This window comes from Melanerpes formicivorus, unplaced genomic scaffold (genome assembly GCF_026170545.1).
Source record: "Melanerpes formicivorus ecotype bairdi unplaced genomic scaffold, bMelFor1.0.p_v2 SCAF_6, whole genome shotgun sequence".
In the NCBI taxonomy this organism is placed as follows: Eukaryota; Metazoa; Chordata; class Aves; order Piciformes; family Picidae; genus Melanerpes; species Melanerpes formicivorus.
The window spans coordinates 20,400,358-20,418,162 of record NW_027142358.1 but is presented as its reverse complement, the minus strand read 5'-3'; the positions used below and the strand labels follow the sequence as shown (position 1 = coordinate 20,418,162).

General features: G+C 43.1%; 1 protein-coding gene across 6 annotated transcripts in view; it reads right to left on the bottom strand.

Moving 5' to 3' along the window:
* WAPL (WAPL cohesin release factor) overlaps positions 1–17,805 on the bottom strand; it is a 144,815-nt gene that overhangs the window by 62,980 nt on the left and 64,030 nt on the right. For 2 of the 6 annotated variants that reach the window (XM_068140030.1, XM_068140033.1), the window contains exon 2: positions 6,054–6,577. In XM_068140030.1, the coding sequence (XP_067996131.1) occupies positions 6,054–6,577 (524 nt within the window). Of the gene's footprint in view, positions 1–6,053; positions 6,578–8,628; positions 8,693–9,858; positions 10,059–10,843; positions 10,931–17,805 lie in introns of those variants that run through there. The other 4 variants (XM_068140032.1, XM_068140031.1, XM_068140035.1 and 1 more) reach the window with 4 other exon arrangements.

Below are 17,805 nucleotides of genomic sequence, written 5' to 3'. Positions count from 1 at the left end.
GTTTCACATTTTTAGATGTTGAAAGAAGCTCGGAAGCAGACAAAAGTTTGATATTTCAAAAACTGTTAACTGTGTAAGTCCATAGAGAATGATTTTAAAAGTATGGATTAAAAAGAAAAATATTGAGAATCTCACTGTTTTTTGAGAAAGGGAAGTTAAAGAACAAGGAAAATGAAGTTTCTTGTGCTGATCAGGGAAAACATCTTGCAGAAAGCAGAAGATTCCTTCCTAAACACTGAGTTATTTTCCTGTATTGCTATTTTAGCAAACCAATGTAAGTACTGAAATTCAAATAGAATGTCTGTGATTTCAGATCTTTGAAAAACACTCAAGAAAACATAAAAAAACAACACAACCAAATCTTCAAAGTATCGCAATAACATCAAGAGGGGGAAAAAAAAAAAAACCTGACAATTTTCCCACTAGTCTGAACTTGGGCTACTGACAAAACAGGGAGAACTGTAACAAAAATTATTGAAGAGAGGACTTGTGCATAAACCCCAGCTATCTATATATATCTAGCATAACTACTGCCATCTACACAAGCCTCAAAACACTTCAATTCTACAGGCATACATATTTTCTGGCAGACCTTTTCCCTCCTCTGCTATCAGTTTCTTAATGCTTTGAGCCAGCCAGTGCACAGCTGCAGTTCTTTTTAACCATGGTTGCTGCCAGCCATCTTCTAAAACGGCCAAATGCTCAGCCCTCATTCACTTCCCCCCAATTTTTTTGCTCCATTTTTGGACAGGATACAGCAGCTTTGCAGGCACACTGACTGAAGTACTATCAGGATAGTTTGTCTGGAACACAGTTGATGACTTGAAGTATCTTCCCTCCAGGGCAACCATTTTCTCAAGTTTCTCTATTCACTCAGTACCCTTTTCAAGCATCTGAACAAAACTAGATTCTGCATACTGGGTCATAAAGTAGTTAAACACAGTTGTATCTCTTCACGCCTGCATTATCTAAGCATAAGTAATTAAAAAGGATTTCACTTGCCATTTTGATTTGCTGCCAGTATGTGCATGAGCCCCTAGTGAAAAATGAAGGCAATAAGGACTACCTAGAAACACAGAAGAACTGAATAGCAGAGAACAGGCAAACGTTTCCTTGTGGCACCAAGAGCAATGACTTGTTTGAATGTCACCAGCACATCGTAACAAATGACAAGATGCAGTATAGCTATTTTCATGATTACTGTAATTGTTAGTGGGGGAGAAATGCAAGTATTACAAATACTTTTCATGCAATAATCTGTCCTTTTAATCTTGAAAACCCTCAGAGTGCTACCCAGACAATAACCACAAAATCTGTACTTAGCATCACAACACAGCCGAAAGGGGTACTATTCCTGCACTGCTCTGTATTCTAAAAAGATATTTCAAGTCATTCTGTTTTCTATTTCTCTAGAGCAAGCAAAATATATTTTCAAGAAGTAAACTCTCAGATTAAGTCCATACCAAATAAAAATATTTCTTGGTTTAAAGCATCATTAAATAACCAGTATTTTACCTTAGAATTAACACACATCAGTAATATAATTTCATAGCCAGAAATAAGAATACAAGGTGTACAAAGAGACATCACCCAACCGCTCATGACATTTCTTGACCCAAGTGCCTTCTATGATGAACAGAGGATGAGTATCTAGGATTGCAAGGTTCATGTAACAGAGCTCAGCACTGTGGCATGCAAGCAAAAGACAGTGGATGACCACAACATTCGGAATCAAAATGTAAACTTGCATACAAAAGTAGTATTTCCCCAAAAAAGCCAGAAATCCCCTGAAATATCCATAGCAGGGAAGTAGTTATCCACTTTGAAATGTATTCATACACCAATATGATTATGAAATGTCATAGTAGCTTTTAAAATATCATCAAGCTTTAACTTTTAATTTCCATCTAAAAAAACAATAGCATGTTTACTTCAGCACACAAGCTAACAAATATTCTAAGAACAAAGTTATTAACTGTGTTTTTTTAAACTAGCACCTCTTTGCTCTGCAAGACCTCAGGTGTTTTTATATTACAGCTTATGTGCAGGTGAACTTAGTGTGAAACACTATTTGGGTTTATGCCTTACAGTTTAGTTTAAAAAAATAGGTACAACCCACAAAACCCAGAGAAACTCACCAAGGAGTTTCAGAAACCCAAGTAAGTATCCTTTTTCCTACTGAATACTCCCTCATAAAAAGTCCACTAACTACTATGTTAACTGCATTTTATCTTGATATGATGGCACATGCTATCATGAGTATCTCCTTCACTGGAGATATTCAAAACCCACCTGGATGTGTTCCAGTGTTATCTACTCTATGTGATCCTGCTCTGGCAGGGGGGTTGGACCACATGATCTTTTGAGGTCACTTCCAACCCCTAACATTGTGTGATTCTGTGAAGACTTGAGACCTTAATTCATGCACTGCCTAGTCAGCAGCAGGACAAGACCTAGCCAATAACATCCTGAGCTGCATCAAGAGCAGCACAGCCAGCAGGTCGAAGGAGGTGATTCTCCCCCTGTACTCTGCTCTGGTGAGACCCTACCTGGAATACTGCATCCAGTTCTGGAGCTCCTATTACAAGAAAGACATGGGCATGTTGAAACATGTCCAGAGAAGGGCCACAGGGACGACCAGAGGGCTGAAGCACTCTCCCCTCTTATGAGGACAGACTGATGGAGATGGGACTATTCAGTCTGGAGAAGAAAAGGCTCCAAGCAGACCTTATTGTGGCCTTCCAGTATCTTAAGGGGGCCTACAAGGGCGGGAGGGACTTTTTAGGGTGTCAGGTAATGATAGGACTAGGGGGGATGGAAGAAAACTAGAAATGGGTAGATTCAGATTGGATGTTAAGAAGTTCTTCCCCATGAGGGTGGTGAGACACTGTGACAGGTTGCCCAGGGAGGTGGTGGAAGCCCCATCCCTCAAGGTTTTGAAGACCAGGCTGGATGTGGCTCTGGGCAACCTGATCTAATGTGAGGTGTCCCTGCCCATGGCAGGGGGGTTCAAACTAGATGATCCTTGAGGTCCCTTCCAACCCTAATTATTCTATAATTCTGTAAATTGTACTTTAAAAAGTTTACAAGCACTTTCAGGAACATCAGTACCAGTATAGCCTTGTTTCACATACAGGGGTGTATCCCTGGGTACAGGAGTTAAGGTTGTGCTCACATTGCAGTGTCTCTCACACGGGGAATATTGTTCCATCTGCTTGCCCTTTTTCTTCCTCCCCCCCTTTTTTATCCCCCTTTTCAGTCCTCTTCAGGAATAGTAGAACTTGCTCTCTCAGAGATCTATAAGCCTTTGAACAAATCATGTTGAACCAGTGGAGTTCAAGTGTCACCAAGAAGGGCAAAATGATTCTGGGGAAGGCAGTACCCTGGGAGACCACACACCAAGAAACTACTTTTTTACTGTTAGTTTTTCTCCCTCAAGTTCCTCACACCCAAATCAATAAAACGGGTTCTCTCCAGTTCTGAAAGACAGCCTCATATCATCAAACTTCACTTAACAGTCAATATAACAAAGAAGCCTTTGAAGTACTTACATTTACACGGGCTAACCTACACCAACATCTACAGTTGCTCAATGTTCTGAGTGACGTACGCTGAGACAATTTTTATTTACTTTGGACTGATCTACACACAAGCATAATAGCTGCTTAAACCATCCAAGTTTCATTTACCCTAACTCTTCAAAATACTATCAACAAAAACTACAGTTTGGTTTCCTTACCCTTACTTAAAGGCCCTGCTAGGATATTTTGCAAAGATTCATCCTCAGTTGCATTTAATTTGTGAGGAATACTACAAATTGGGATTTTATCTACACCTGACTGTGTGTAAACAGCATGTACCAGATTCTGAAACCACACCACCTTCAGATCAAGATCCACCTCGTCCTCCACTACCTCTGGAATGATCCACCTCGTCCCCCACTACTTCTGGACTGATCCACCTCATCCCCCACTACTTCTGGACTGATCCACCTCGTCCCCCACTACTTCTGGACTGATCCACCTCGTCCCCCACTACTTCTGGACTGAATTGCAGTCAGTAACAAAAACTTCAGGAAAGTATGGAAGAACAGCATTCCTCCAGTAAACTGTTAAGTAACCTCCCACTCTGCATCCAGATCACCTCCACACACAACAGCCACTGATGGACTTATCCACCAAGGTTCATAAGCTTCCTCCCATTCAAAGCTGTGTCTATTTATGGTCTACATAGCATTGTCTTAACAAGTGAGTTCTAGAATTTAAATAAATATCAAATTAAAATGTTCTGTGATAAATATGTTGTTTTTTTCATAATGCTAGAATCATGAAGCAGCAATGAAACTGCAGAAGTCTGGCCTTTCACAGAATATGGATTTTCAGAGCTCTATCACATTTTCTCCCCCCAGCTCTCCTTTTTTTCTAACCTGAAAAATACTATTCTTCAAAAAGCTCTTCTACATGAAAACCATTTCACTGTAAAACCTGCTGTTACAGTTTGAGCTAGGTGCCCCCCTGCAATGTTTACTTCCTGTGTCCAGAAGTCCAGCCCAGAGGGGTGGACACAGGAAATTATGTAGTATTTCATACCACAATCCTTTGCACCACTATAAGATCCAGTGTGGAGTCTAGCACTATCTCTTTTCTTCCTCCTCCGTCAGCCGGTAACTGGGGGAGATGTCTCCTGGCTTTGGGCCTGGCTAGGCCCAAGGCCACGGGGGGATGGGCAGTCTCAGATCTGGCCAGCTGAGACTAGCCTAGTAGTGGGAGGGGGAAGAAGGAGCCCTGGGGGTCTTGGGTGTACCCTCAGGTAGGGATGGGATTTCTCTGGGTCTGTTTTGGGATCTTTCTTTGTCACTATGCTTTTGCTTTTCTGTAAATGTTCACTGCTTTCTATTTAAACTTTCCATCACTTTTGCAATCCGTTTGTCTGAGTGTTTATTGTTGCCAGGGGTGGGGAAGGGGGCTGCCTCAACCCAGCACACCTGCTCTGCTACAATCTCTCATTAGAACCAAGGAAACTCAAGCTACAGTTCAACATTTCTTGGGTTTTTCTCTCTACGATATCATTAATAACATTATCTTACAAATAACTCAGCTGCACATATCTTCCACTAGTCAGTATCTTCTCCTCCACTGTATCACAACTGAGCAAGTCCACTCAAATTTCTGATCTGACGGTTAGCTACATCAGAGAATTCCAAATTGCATCAATTCTTCTCATTAAAGTTGATTATGATAACCCAGAGCAAGTCAGCAGGTATCTTCATCAAGGTTTATCTAATGGGATCTTCTGCCCAATTTTCAAAGCTGTGGTTTGATCAGCCTATTATATGAAAACTTCTAATGAGATGTAATAACTTCTGATTTTGTCTAAGAATGACATGAACAAAATTGCAGTGACGTTCAGCTCCACAGAGCTTATGAATTCCCTCTAAAAAGTAGTAAGATATTTTACAATACTTCAGAGCCAGAAAACAACCTCTATGGCAGAAATTCTGTTTCATAGGTCTGAAGATATTTTAAAAAATATATACCTTTATGCAACTGAAGTTCAGAAAATTACTTTTCTCATCCAAATAATTCGATAAGACAGGTTGTAAGCTGTATCTGCACCTGCATGGTAGTAACTGTTACATGCACTAAATGAAAGCCAGAGACATAATTGTTATGTCATTATTATTATGACATTATTAACTCAGCACTCTTCAAAATTCTGCACATTAAAAAAAACCCCACAAACACAATGAGCTCAGAACAACTTTCAGAAAAGGAATACTATTATTCCATTCTATTCAAGGTGGGCTAGCATGTTATTTTCAATCTAAAGCACTGTATCCCAATCTGCAGCCATAATTGGAGTGCCACAGATCTCAGAACACTGCATAAAATGCATAATGCTCCTATCCTTTACAATTTCTTACAATTAAGAATTAATTGCCCCACAGTTTTATCAGAACATATAACCACCAGCACCTGAAAACACAAAGTCTCAAAGCAGATTAGTAGAACTCAAAGGATAACAGAAGTATCTGGACAGTTGAGTAAACATACCTGCAGTTATAGGTTCAGCACTGCTGCCTTTGAATTCTCCATCTTCCACATTTTTGCTTGTGCTCTTTTCTTTTAAGAGAGGAACAGTATTGTCAAAAGATATGCCCTTACTGGATGCAATGTTTTCTCCACTATCTGGATGATTAATTCTGCTGTTAGCTTCAAGTAGAGGAGTGAAGTCCTCAGACTGAGCAACTTCACCAGGTTCCAGCTGAGAGGAGCTTTTAGGCTGTGACACATTCTTTGAAGACACAGGAAGAGATTCTTCATCACTGTCAAAACCAAATGGATCCTCTGTTACCTCATCTTCAACTCTGGGTTTTTTAGGAACATCAGAAATATCTGGTTTGACACTAGGCCTCTTCTGTCCTAATTTGGCCATGAAGGTGGTTTCTCCCCATTTTGTACTAAGGGTGGTCCGTTTGTTGGAAAACACTTCATCAAACTTGGAACTGCCGTTTCCCCCTTTGCGGCTGTAGGTCTTTCCAAATCGGGATGTCATTTTGGCTCCTGTTTCATATTCTCTATTGGAAAAGAAAGAAGAAAGGTAAGTTCACTTACAAACTATTGTACTTCCATTCTTTAATGGGCTTACAAGCACTAGGCATGTACATTACCCAAGTAACAAATACATCATCTGCTTCTTTCTACAGACTAGTTCATTGACATGTGAATGTCGTTATGTCAAAAGTTTCTTTAATAAGCAACGTATCTACCAGCTTAACTTGAAATTAAGTTACTTGCACATTTATAGCACAATGGATCCCTAAGAAAAATCTGCTATGAACACATTATTTTTGGCATTGCTCTGATCTAATTTTATATTTTCAAGTATAGAGGGCTCTGCTTTCATGAAGCATCAGCAGAAAGCTGAACAGTATTTTCACCACATTGGAACATACAGTTCTCTGCTACAGTCCAGCAATACCGTATCGCTTTTAAAAAGACTGTAATTAAATAACAACGCCTGTCAGGATATTTCGAGTTGCTATAGCATTTTAAACACTAATTAATTGTAAATGATGATGACAGCTTCACCCTATGTTCTTCTCACACACTCAGACTTACCAAATAATACACTCGCTAAGTAATACAATGTGGTTTATGCCATTTACACAGTCATGGTCAACACTGGAACACAGCAACCCCTCATGAGTAAATGTAATTGACCAAGGGACAGGAACAAAGACACTTTTCAATCCATTTCTAAGAACCTGGAAGATACCTTGTGCAGACCAGCATAAACCATGACTGTTTACTGTCTGTTGCAACTGTAGCCCAATTCACAGTTTGCTTTCTCAGTAGAATATATTGTAAATACAAACAGATTAAATGGAAATACACTGAAACAGCTCCCTATGTGTGTTCTGTTCCCATTTTTGTTTAACTCAAGAAGGAAGAGAGACTACTTCTTTTCTTTTTCCCCAAAATGAATACTTCAACTGACAAATGCCAACATAAACCAATCCTATGTTCTGTCAACCAGCATTTCTTTTGGGGTTTTTTCACCCAACCATGAAGAGGAAATTGGACTTCTTTATAGACAAACTGAATCTAATCAAGCCCATCTTTCTCACTGAAATTACTCTTCATAGTGAAGACAGGTCTGTTAAAGAAGAAGGGTGTTTATTTAAGCTGCAGAATCGAAGAAATCCAACTTTCAAAGTGTCAGCTGCCTTCATAGATAGTAACTTAAAAACAATGCTTAAAATCATTACTAATAAAATTATCTCATGATCTGTGTATTCAAGACAACTACTTCATTATTACACCCCTTAATATGTGCTATACTTCCTGTCTTCCATATTTTAGTTTTCATCTGGACATTCCCAGTTTCTCAACCTGAAATGTTAGACTAGCTTCTGCCAAAAGTACCAGACTGCTTTCCAGAAATGTCATTCTATCACTTCTCTTTAGCGAGACGGCCTCACCTTTATCAGGCCAGCTCAGCCTTCACTTACACAAATTGAGCAACTCATTGGGTCACCCATGTTTGAACAAACTTTAAGTGAATTCAAAGTATCCAATTTGAACTTCAGAAGTTTACCAGACAGATGGTGTTGCAATGCAAAACAGATACAGCAACAACCACTTTGGGCAACACTCTTCAGTCCAGCAATTTAGCAGATGGATGGTAAACACATGTGCTTATCTGCTGACCAGAATTCTGCTCTGAAACACCATTCTGCAGACCGCTGCTGGTTGTGCCTAGTAAATGATATGCTTTAACCCCATCTCCACCCTCTTTTTCCTCCAAAGCGTCACCAGCCTGCTCTGTGCTGGCACAAACACACATTTGCCCACCTTTTTCATATTTTGGTTTTTCTGGTAAGTAGCTCCAATTTCCAATTTTCCATCCAAAATCAAATATGGAAAACTCGCCCACATAGAAAAACAAAGGGCAAAACAAATCCAAATCACTGGTTTTATTTTTCTGATTCTCGAAAATACTTGCAACTGTAAACAAATTCTTTTAGACCAGGAAGGCAGTTTTTAGAGCTACAGAAACTGAACTGAAATATTAACGTATCAGTTTCTATATAACTCTCCCAGAAAGAAAAAAAAAGGCACTCACCACCACATTTTGCTCCCCTAAACCCTGACTTGGAGGAGTATTTCCAACACTAGACTTTCAGCGTCTGCAAAAATAACAGCAGATTTGAATTGTGGCTGGCAGTTTTAAAGAGAAGATACCTGCAGTCAGGAGGGCCTCGCTTTCAGAAAGTAGAGCTCCCCAAGCTACAGTTTTTCACTTCTAAGTTTAAAAATTAAGAATGTCTTGCAGGATTTGAATCAAAATGTCAAAACTCAAATAACCAGTATGATGCAAGCAGATTAAAAATAAGTTTCATGAAAATATAGATACACTACGCTAAAAACCTCATATCACAGACTAAGATAAGATGTACGACGATAAATAGATACCTCCTTACGTTAAAATAGCCACAGAACAAGATCTTTACTTTTTACTAAAAATTCTCCCTTGTTTTTCACTCTGTGTAAAATAAAAAACGTGTTTCCACTCCCTGCCCATCTTTCCTGCACTGAGCTGCGATATTTGGAGCAATGTAAGAAATGTAAATACAGGCAAAACCCCAAAACATAATTCTTCCTCGTTTACCAAAGCTAATTCGGCAGACCAGTGACACATAAAACCCCCGATAATTCCCCAGAAAGCCCATCAGCCATCCCTACTCATTGCTTCTCTCTACACTGTTCCTCTTACATAATCAAAGGAAATAAAAATAGGTTAAATGCACGGAGGCAGAAGAAGCTGATGAAATCCCACGGTGACAGTTTCTTTTTTCCTCCCTCCCCTCGAGACGGGGGGAGGGGGATGCTAGCGGAATCGGGTCACCCCACCATGCACGCCTGGCGATTTCTGATGTCATTTCCCTTCCTCCCCGGCCCCCTCCCCCCCGCCCCGCAGGAGAACTAACCCCCCATTACACAAGTCCGCGGGCCGTGGGTCATCCCACGGGCCGGGGCGAAAGACAGAGCCCGTCTGCAACCGTCGGCATCGCAGGCCGCACACCACGCACGCACCCCGCCCTCCTGTCCCCAGCCCGCACCTCACCCCCGAGCAAAGTCCTGCTGCTCCCGCCTCGAAAACTTCCCGGCGGGCCAGGGGCGGCTGCGGCTGTCCCCCCGGCCCCGCCAGCCGGCCCCCGCCCCGGAAGCAAGACAGCGCCGGGGGTAGCGGACGGCAGCTCCTGAATCCGGGGTGCTGGGGCCTGCTCCGCGGCCCGCATAGGCCTTGGGAGCCAGGTGGCCGTCCCCGGCCGTCTCCTCGCCCGACACCTACCTCGGCGTCAAGTCGTGGCGGCAGGAGCGGCCAGGCGGCGGGTGCCAAGCGCAGGCCCGGCGCGTTCCGGGTGGCGCCGCGGATGTGGCTCTCGCCGCGGTTTCTGGCCGCTGATCTGCCGCCTGCGAAAAGCGCTCGCCGACGGGACTCCTCCGCCCCTCTACCGGCGGCAGTAGCACCCACCCGGGGTGGCGTGAGCGTTAGGGACCCCGGCGCCGCCTCCTCCGGCGCCGCTTCCTCCGCACGGGGATTATCGCCGCTCTCGGGACGGGGCCCGGGACCATCTCTCCGCCATTTGCCCCGCTCCTTCCGTCACTGCGCGTCCCACGCCCGGCCACCGCCCGCAGCCAATCGCACTCTGCCTTACTCAACCGACCGTGCTGCCGACGCGCATGTGCCCGGCCCGATGACGCCAGGTTGCGCCGCGTGATGCTGGTTGGGAACTGTAGTTTGCAGCCCTGGGCGAGCAGGGCTGGCAGAGGGGCGAGCGGCGGACGCCCCTCCTGGCACGGGGCCTCGCGATCGGCCTGGAGAAGCCCAAGGGACTTGGAGACGGGACCCACTCCCCTCCGGCCCTCGTCTCCGGGGGCAGGCGTGCCGCCGCCGCTGCTGTGCTGAAGACGCGCGGCGGGGCCCGCTGTGAACGGCTCTGTTCGGCCCACCCCGGCTGCGCTCGCCACTGTGGCCCGGCCAGGCCGCGACTCGAGAAGCGGCTCGCGTGGGCCCCGGGGTCGCTTGGGGCCAGCCCTGACCCGGCTGTGCAGGGGTCGCTCAGCGGAGCTCCGGCAGGGCCCGACGGCAGGAGGCAGTCGGGAAGGCCTTGAGCTGCGGTCAAAACCTGCCTCAGGAGTTTGCGAAGGTGGCAGGCACTGAACCAGCCACACGATGACTCCATTAAAAGTTTGTTCTGCCAAGCTGCAGCGGACAGCCTCTCCCAGGGGAAGCGGGCCGCTTCTGCTCATGGCAGCACTTCATTGGTACTCACAGTGGCTGCACACTCCCCAGCTTTTTTATCTGCTCTGGGGAGGACTCATGCTCTGCGGAGAAGTCCCATGAAATGAACACCGTGCACACACTGAAATAGTGGCTTTCACATGCTCCTACTTCCACAAGCACTAGCATATACAAAGCAGTTACTTCCACCCACGCACATATATCTATGCACATTGAGGCTTTAATTAATGATACACCCTGCATTGAGTGAAAAAAATACTCCATCGTGTCATGCAGCAAATACATACAGGCATCTAAGAAGCCTCAAATCAAATTTTACTGTTTTAAAGCAGTATTCTGTAAAATGCTTGTGGAATAGGAAGAAGAATACTAGTTTAGTAGTTTTTCAGAGGAGTAAGGAGCTCAGGATAGGGAAAAAAAATACCTTGGAAACTAAAATGGTTCACAACACGTGATCATAGTAGCCATCTGTTGTTTGAAGAAAGGTTTAAATACACAGGTCCCAAGTGCAAAATGAAATTAAAAGAAATGAAGGCTGATTTCACTTCACAGAAAAGGTTTGAGTTGTCTCAAGTAAGAAACATTACTTTTTTTTTCCTGAATTTTACCTTTACCCACTGCAAAATTACTGGCTTTCAACAAAGGGATGCAAGATTATGGTTTTGTTTAGTGATCCTATAAGCAAATCAGTTTGGGGCCTTTTCTTGTTGATGTGTTGGTAGCTTTCAGGTGTTACTTCTGAAAAACAAACACACTCTGAATTGCTCTCTTAAAGCCAGTATATGAGTGGTGCTAGAGAAAGCAAAGGTAAAATAGACTGGGCCTGGTGATGAGGTGCACACTCTTGCCCAGAGAAGTTGTGGACACCTTCTCCCTAGATGCGTTTATGGCCAGGCTGGATAAGGCTTTTAGCACCTGGTTTAGTGGGATGAGAGTTGGAACTAGATGATTTTTAAGGTCCTTTCCAAGTCATGCCATTCTATGAATCTATGATTTGTGATATAGTTGAGGGTTGTGCTGTGTTTCAAAGAAAGCTTACAAGTTTTATCTACATCAAACCGCTTGGATTAGTCATTGAAGAGAGACTGAAAACAGGTTAAGAATTTAAAAACACATAATTTGAATACAAAAAAAAGATACTTTATCCTTGTGACTATTCTTGTATCAGAGCTACTAATTAGCCTGTTTGAACTTAATGAGTAAAATGGATAGTTAAACCAGTTTGAGTTTTGCATACCATCATGCAAGTCTAAAAGGCCTATTTGGTGACTAACTGGAAAGAGGGAAAAAACAGTAGTGTGAGAGGTCTAGTACTTCTAGGCTCTATGGAATTCTTGACAACATAAAAAAATAAGGCTCTCCTGAGAACCAGAAGAAGTGAAAAATACTGCAAGAACAAGGAGGTGTCACCAAGAAACTACTTTGAAATACCCTCTATTTGGATATAAAGAGTTAACATTAAATGGAACATGTTTCTCATTTACAACCTGGGCTACATAAATCACTTAAACAGTAACATAGAGCACAGAATCATAGAATCAGTAAGGTTAGAAAAGACCTCAGAGATCATCAAGTCCAACATATCGCCCAACACCTCATGACTAACTAAACCATGGCTTCAAGTGCTGCATCCAATCTTTTTTTGAACACCTCTAGGGACAGTGACTCCACCACCTCCCTGGGCAGCCCATTCCAATGGCCAATCACACTTTCTGTGAAGAACTTTCTCCTCACCTCAAGCCTAAACCTCTCCTGGCACAGCTTGAGACTGTGTCCTCTTGTTCTGGTGCTGGTTGCCTGGGAGAAGAGACCAACCCCCACCTGGCTACAACCTCCCTTCAGGTAGTTGTAGAGAGCAATAAGGTCTCCCCAGAGCCTCCTGCAGGCTAAGCAACCCCAGCTTCCTCAGCCTCTGCTCATAGGGCTTGTATTTGAGACCTCTCACCAGCCTTGTTGCCCTTCTCTGGACACGTTCAAATGCCTTCTTAAATTGAGTGGCCCAGAACTGAACACAGCACTCAAGGTGTGGCCTTACCAATGCTGAATACAGGGGCAGAATGACCCCCCTGCTCCTGCTGGCCATACTATTCCTGATGCCAGGATGCCATTGGCCTTCTTGGCCACCTGGGCACACTGCTGGCTCATGTTCAGCTGGCTGTCAACCAGTAACCCCAGGTCCCTTTCCTCCTGGCTGCTCTCCAGCCACTCTGACCCCAGCCTGTAGCACTGCATGGGGTTGTTGTGACCAAAGTGCAGCACCCAGCACTTGGACTTGTTAAATGACATCATGTTGGACTCAATCCCCTCATCTAGATCATCAGTAAAGATATTAAACAGGATGGGGCTCAACACTGATCCCTGGGGGATACCACTAGTGACTGGCTGCCAGCTGGATGTGGCAACATTCACCACTACTCTCTGGGCTCGACCCTCCAGCCAGTTCCTAACCCAGCGCAGAGTGCTGCTGTCCAAGCCATGGGCTGCCAGCTTGGCCAGGAGTTTACTGTGGGGGACAATGTCAAAGGCCTTGCTGAAGTCCAGGTAGACTACATCCACAGCCTTCCCCACATCCACCAGGCAGGTCACCTGATCATAGAAGGAGATCAGGTTGGCCAGGCAGGACCTGCCCTTCCTAAATCCATGTTGGCTGGGCCTGATCCCTTGGCCATCCTGCAGGTGTGCTGATAGTATGGTGATAGTAACCAGGTGTCATCTGAAAGCTCTCAGCCTACATCCCTTGCTTAGTTTTGTATTTCAAACAGTACTTTCAGTCTTTGTAGAATCTGCATACAGAGCGATCTGAAACACTGCAGATTCATGGTTAACAAGATAAATTAAACTGGTTTATGTGCTGCCTATCCTACCTTGGGTATTAGTGGAAGCCTGTAAGCCTAATAAAACCTTTCATTTAGATGATGACGGAAAACAAACACTGTTATATTCAAGAACAGCAGAGATGGGCCATTTTTTCTGCACTTAATTTAGTCTAGATACTTTCAAAGATTTCACACCTTGTAACAGCTTGGCAATTAACACATGAAGCTTTGCTATTTCCATTTTCATCTGGCTTACCTCAAATATGCAAGTACCAAGACAGAAAAAAATAAAATCCCATCTATGTTTGGCAGTAGGCAAGTTTAATCCTCAAAGAGGGTGGAATTCAACAGGCATCTTATGCTTTCTGTGGAATTGTATTACTGATAGTTGCCATCTCCCTCCCCCTCCCCCCAATAAATAAATAAACAAACCAAACAAAAAAACAAAACAAAAACCCCAAACACACAAAGCCCTTCACCAAAAAGCAGCACATGGAACACTCCCATTTGGCATTTCCCTGCATGAGAACAGGAGTGGGAGGTAAGCAGCCATTTTACAACTTTGAGTTTTCAATCTTAAAATGCCTGGGAAAGCCAAAACAATTTCTACACATTCCATTACTTTCTGCCCCTGGCCCACACAAAAGAAATGAGCCTCTGCTATTTACAATAAAGTCAGAAAGCCCTGAAAAACACAGCTCTAATATATCAAAGGTGAAAATAAGAGAGAGAAAAGTTTAACAGCAGAAGGAACAAGTAAGAAGGATAGAAGAATTATTTGGATACATGACATCTTGATACATTCTAGAACCCCCACAGTTCTCATTCTGAGGTTCTGTGCTGACATGTCAATGGGGGGAATAAAGACTTTTCAAAATGAGCTGCAGCCTAGTACAGAGCCTTTCACACAATTCAGTCTTAAGGCAGCCAGTAAAACATTTTAAACTGCTTCAGTTTCTTACAAAAGAAAATGGAGACAAACCAATATGAAAATTGAAGGTTTTCTATGCAGCAGATACTCAGAGAGGGAGACGAAGACACTGCTATCCTTCTAGAAGCTGTCAGGAAGGCTTCTCAGTGGACAAAAACTAGCATGTGACAACAGTATCAGCTTAAAGTGAGGCTACAGATTTTAAAAGGACCATAGCAATAGGTATCCTTCATACCAAGTACAGAGATTGACAGCAAAATGCATCCTTGCTCCATTCCTGTTCCCACAGAAGGAGAATTAACCAAATAACACATTGCCCTCCTCCCTGCAAAGCACTACCCCAGCAGCAAACAGTAACTTGCAGACTCTCCCCACTACTACTCCTGCCCAGATCCCTTGCCTCAGAAGCATGAAAGCCAGAAGGCCCTCAGTCTACTCAGTGTCTTCTCCTTTGCCTTTTCCGTGTTCTTCTGTGTCTCAGCTTAGTTGCTATTTGCCTCCCAAGTTCTCTCTAGCTTCCTATAGTAAGTACTTCCTTGTCTCTTGTCCAGGTGGGATGGAATGAGGGAGAACAATGTCCTGCTGCTCTTGCTGCATTCACAGCTGCTGCAGTGCTTTCATGTCCCAGTTAGTGCCACTTAAAATGCTAACTATTTCAGCATGTTTTGCTTTTTCTTTGCAAAATGTCAGTCTCCTGTTCCTTCAAGTGTCATGCATGTGGGAGAGTACTCAGGGCTTTGCCATTTTACTTCACTTGGGCTAGAATTTCCCCCCCTTGCTATTTGCATAGCAAAGATGAAGCAAGGGTGAAGAGACACATTAAGTAACTAATTACCATGCTTTGGTGAACCTGTCTGAGAGAGTTCTGAAAATAGTCATTTATACATTAGTATCGCTCTTAATGTGCACTGGAGGAGGTTCATCAACACCACTAGTGGCAGCATGGGAGTGGGTGAGAATGGCTGGATTGCACTAAGAGCTCCGGTACTGGATCAGAGCAGATCATAAAGCAGAATGTACAGGGGTGGGGAGGGAGGAGAGATCTGCAACACAGCATACATTGAAGTGTGATTTCTGTCACAAATAAGGCTTTTCTTAGTGAAGCATTTCCAAGGGATAGCATTCTGCTTACTTCTGACACTGAATCCTGAGAAGAAAGTCTGTAAGACATTCAAATAGGAGACTTCTACAGTTTTGAATTATATTTTTCAATATTTGCATCATACTGTATCTGTTTCTTCATACAAGGTGGTCTAATGAAGGCATTAAATTTAACTACTCAAAGGTTTAAAAAAAGCACCACGGGACAGAACAAAGGAATGCTTATAGGAGTGCAGCAAAAGGACAGCTCTCTGGGATCATGGCACTAATGAATGAGACACAGGCAGCTAGCAGAAAACGTTGCACTACTCCACCTTCTCTCTGCCCTGCACACCCATCTGTTGCAATCATGTGAGAGGCAGCATCGTCTCTGCAATGTAAAAGCCTCTGGAAAGACAAGTTTTACTTGATGAACCAACAGTAGTCATTCACCTATGGCTAAATTCTCCATGGTTATTCTGCGCAAGTTTTTTTCCCCTACGTGATCTGGCTGCAAGTCTACTGGAAAAACCTGTGGTGAAATACTAGTGGGGAAAGCACACAGTAGCTTCCATGTTTTATAAACTGTGAAGGTCAGAACTTTATTCTGCCATACAGTTTACCTCATCAAGCTCTGCTGAGAAGGTAGCCACCTGTGCTGTTTCCTGTGAAGATTTTACAACATGCCAAGGTGTTTCAGGAAAAAACCCACCCGATTTGCAGTAAGGATGCAGTCTAAAAAACAGCAAGGGGCTTTGGTCAGGTATAGTTTTCATTGTTTTGTTATGGAATAAAAGGGGACTGACTATCTCAGATGCCTGAGATCTGTTGCAGCCTTATGGGAAGACCAGATTCAATACCAACCTTATTCTTTCCCTGAAGGTTTTTATTTTTAATTCTTCTAAGAACTTATTGTTTCACATTAGTATTGAAGGCTACCAAAATGCACAAATGTAGTGCTTGTTGGGGAAAGAAACACATGGCAATGCAACAAGCAACCAGTGTTTTAAATTGTTCTCACAAAGAGTTCACTGCAGGGGAGCAATCATTGGAATAGAACTTCTTCCTCCAGCAAGAGGGTAGCAGCCATTTCTGTTACTTATTTTGTCAGTTTGCTTCCCTCACCAGTTAAAAAGGGCATGGATGTGACCAACACTTTGTATTCCTTTGTCTTCTTATTTCTGATTATTAGATTTATGTGTGGTTCATATATGGAGATGTTATAAATCCTGGGTTCCCTTTTGAGTTCTTATTTACAAGATTTGTTCTCACCTTTGTATTTCCCAAGTAATTGTTTCTACTTTTTAGAAGGAGTAGAAATCGACCAGTAACTAAGCACTTCTACAACAATTACAAAACAGTAAACCATAGCAATATCAGGTCAAACTACCAAGCTGCTGCACTGAGACCAATATGTGTGGCCTTTGAGGGCAGTGTGCAGTGATACTAAGAACAGCAACATGAATCACAATGGGAAAAGAAAATCCAGAGAATTAGAACTTGTGAGACTAAAGAGGACTGAATGGATGTGCTCCTGAATGCCATGGCAAAAATAATGTACTCTTTAACAAATTAAGATGATAAAATTAAAGTTACACAAAATTAAATTAGTATTTCCTCATGGGAAGGTAGGAGGCAACAAAGTATCAGCCTTCATGAGTTTCCTGCCAGAATGCAGCTCTGAACAAATTACTTTTATCTTTATTCAAATTACAATGCAGCACCATGAAGAAACCTGCAATGTCTTCTGTCTGTTGCACAAGACCCCAGTATATCCAGGGCCATACATAGTGCCAGTTCTGCATTTTTCAAGGTTGCCTGTGTACAATGTGACCATGTTCTGTGAAAGGGGCAAAGAGGCATTCTTCAGCATGCAATAGAGAGCTTGTTTAGGAGTGGTAGCACAGTATTGCAGAAATGTATTTAAACAAGATAGCAAAAAGCTAAAAACCTGTATTTTGACTGTCTCCTTAGACATATGAAACAAATCACTCATAACTGGATCTAGCCACATGTAAAGGCAACAGAACAGGCAGCTCTTTTACTGTCAAAAAGCACATTATTATCCTAATAGTTCACAATCCTGCAGCAGCCTCCTTATGCTATAGTTTTTTACTGAATTTATGAGATAAATGTTTACCTTGTAGCACAGTCATTTCTTGGTAA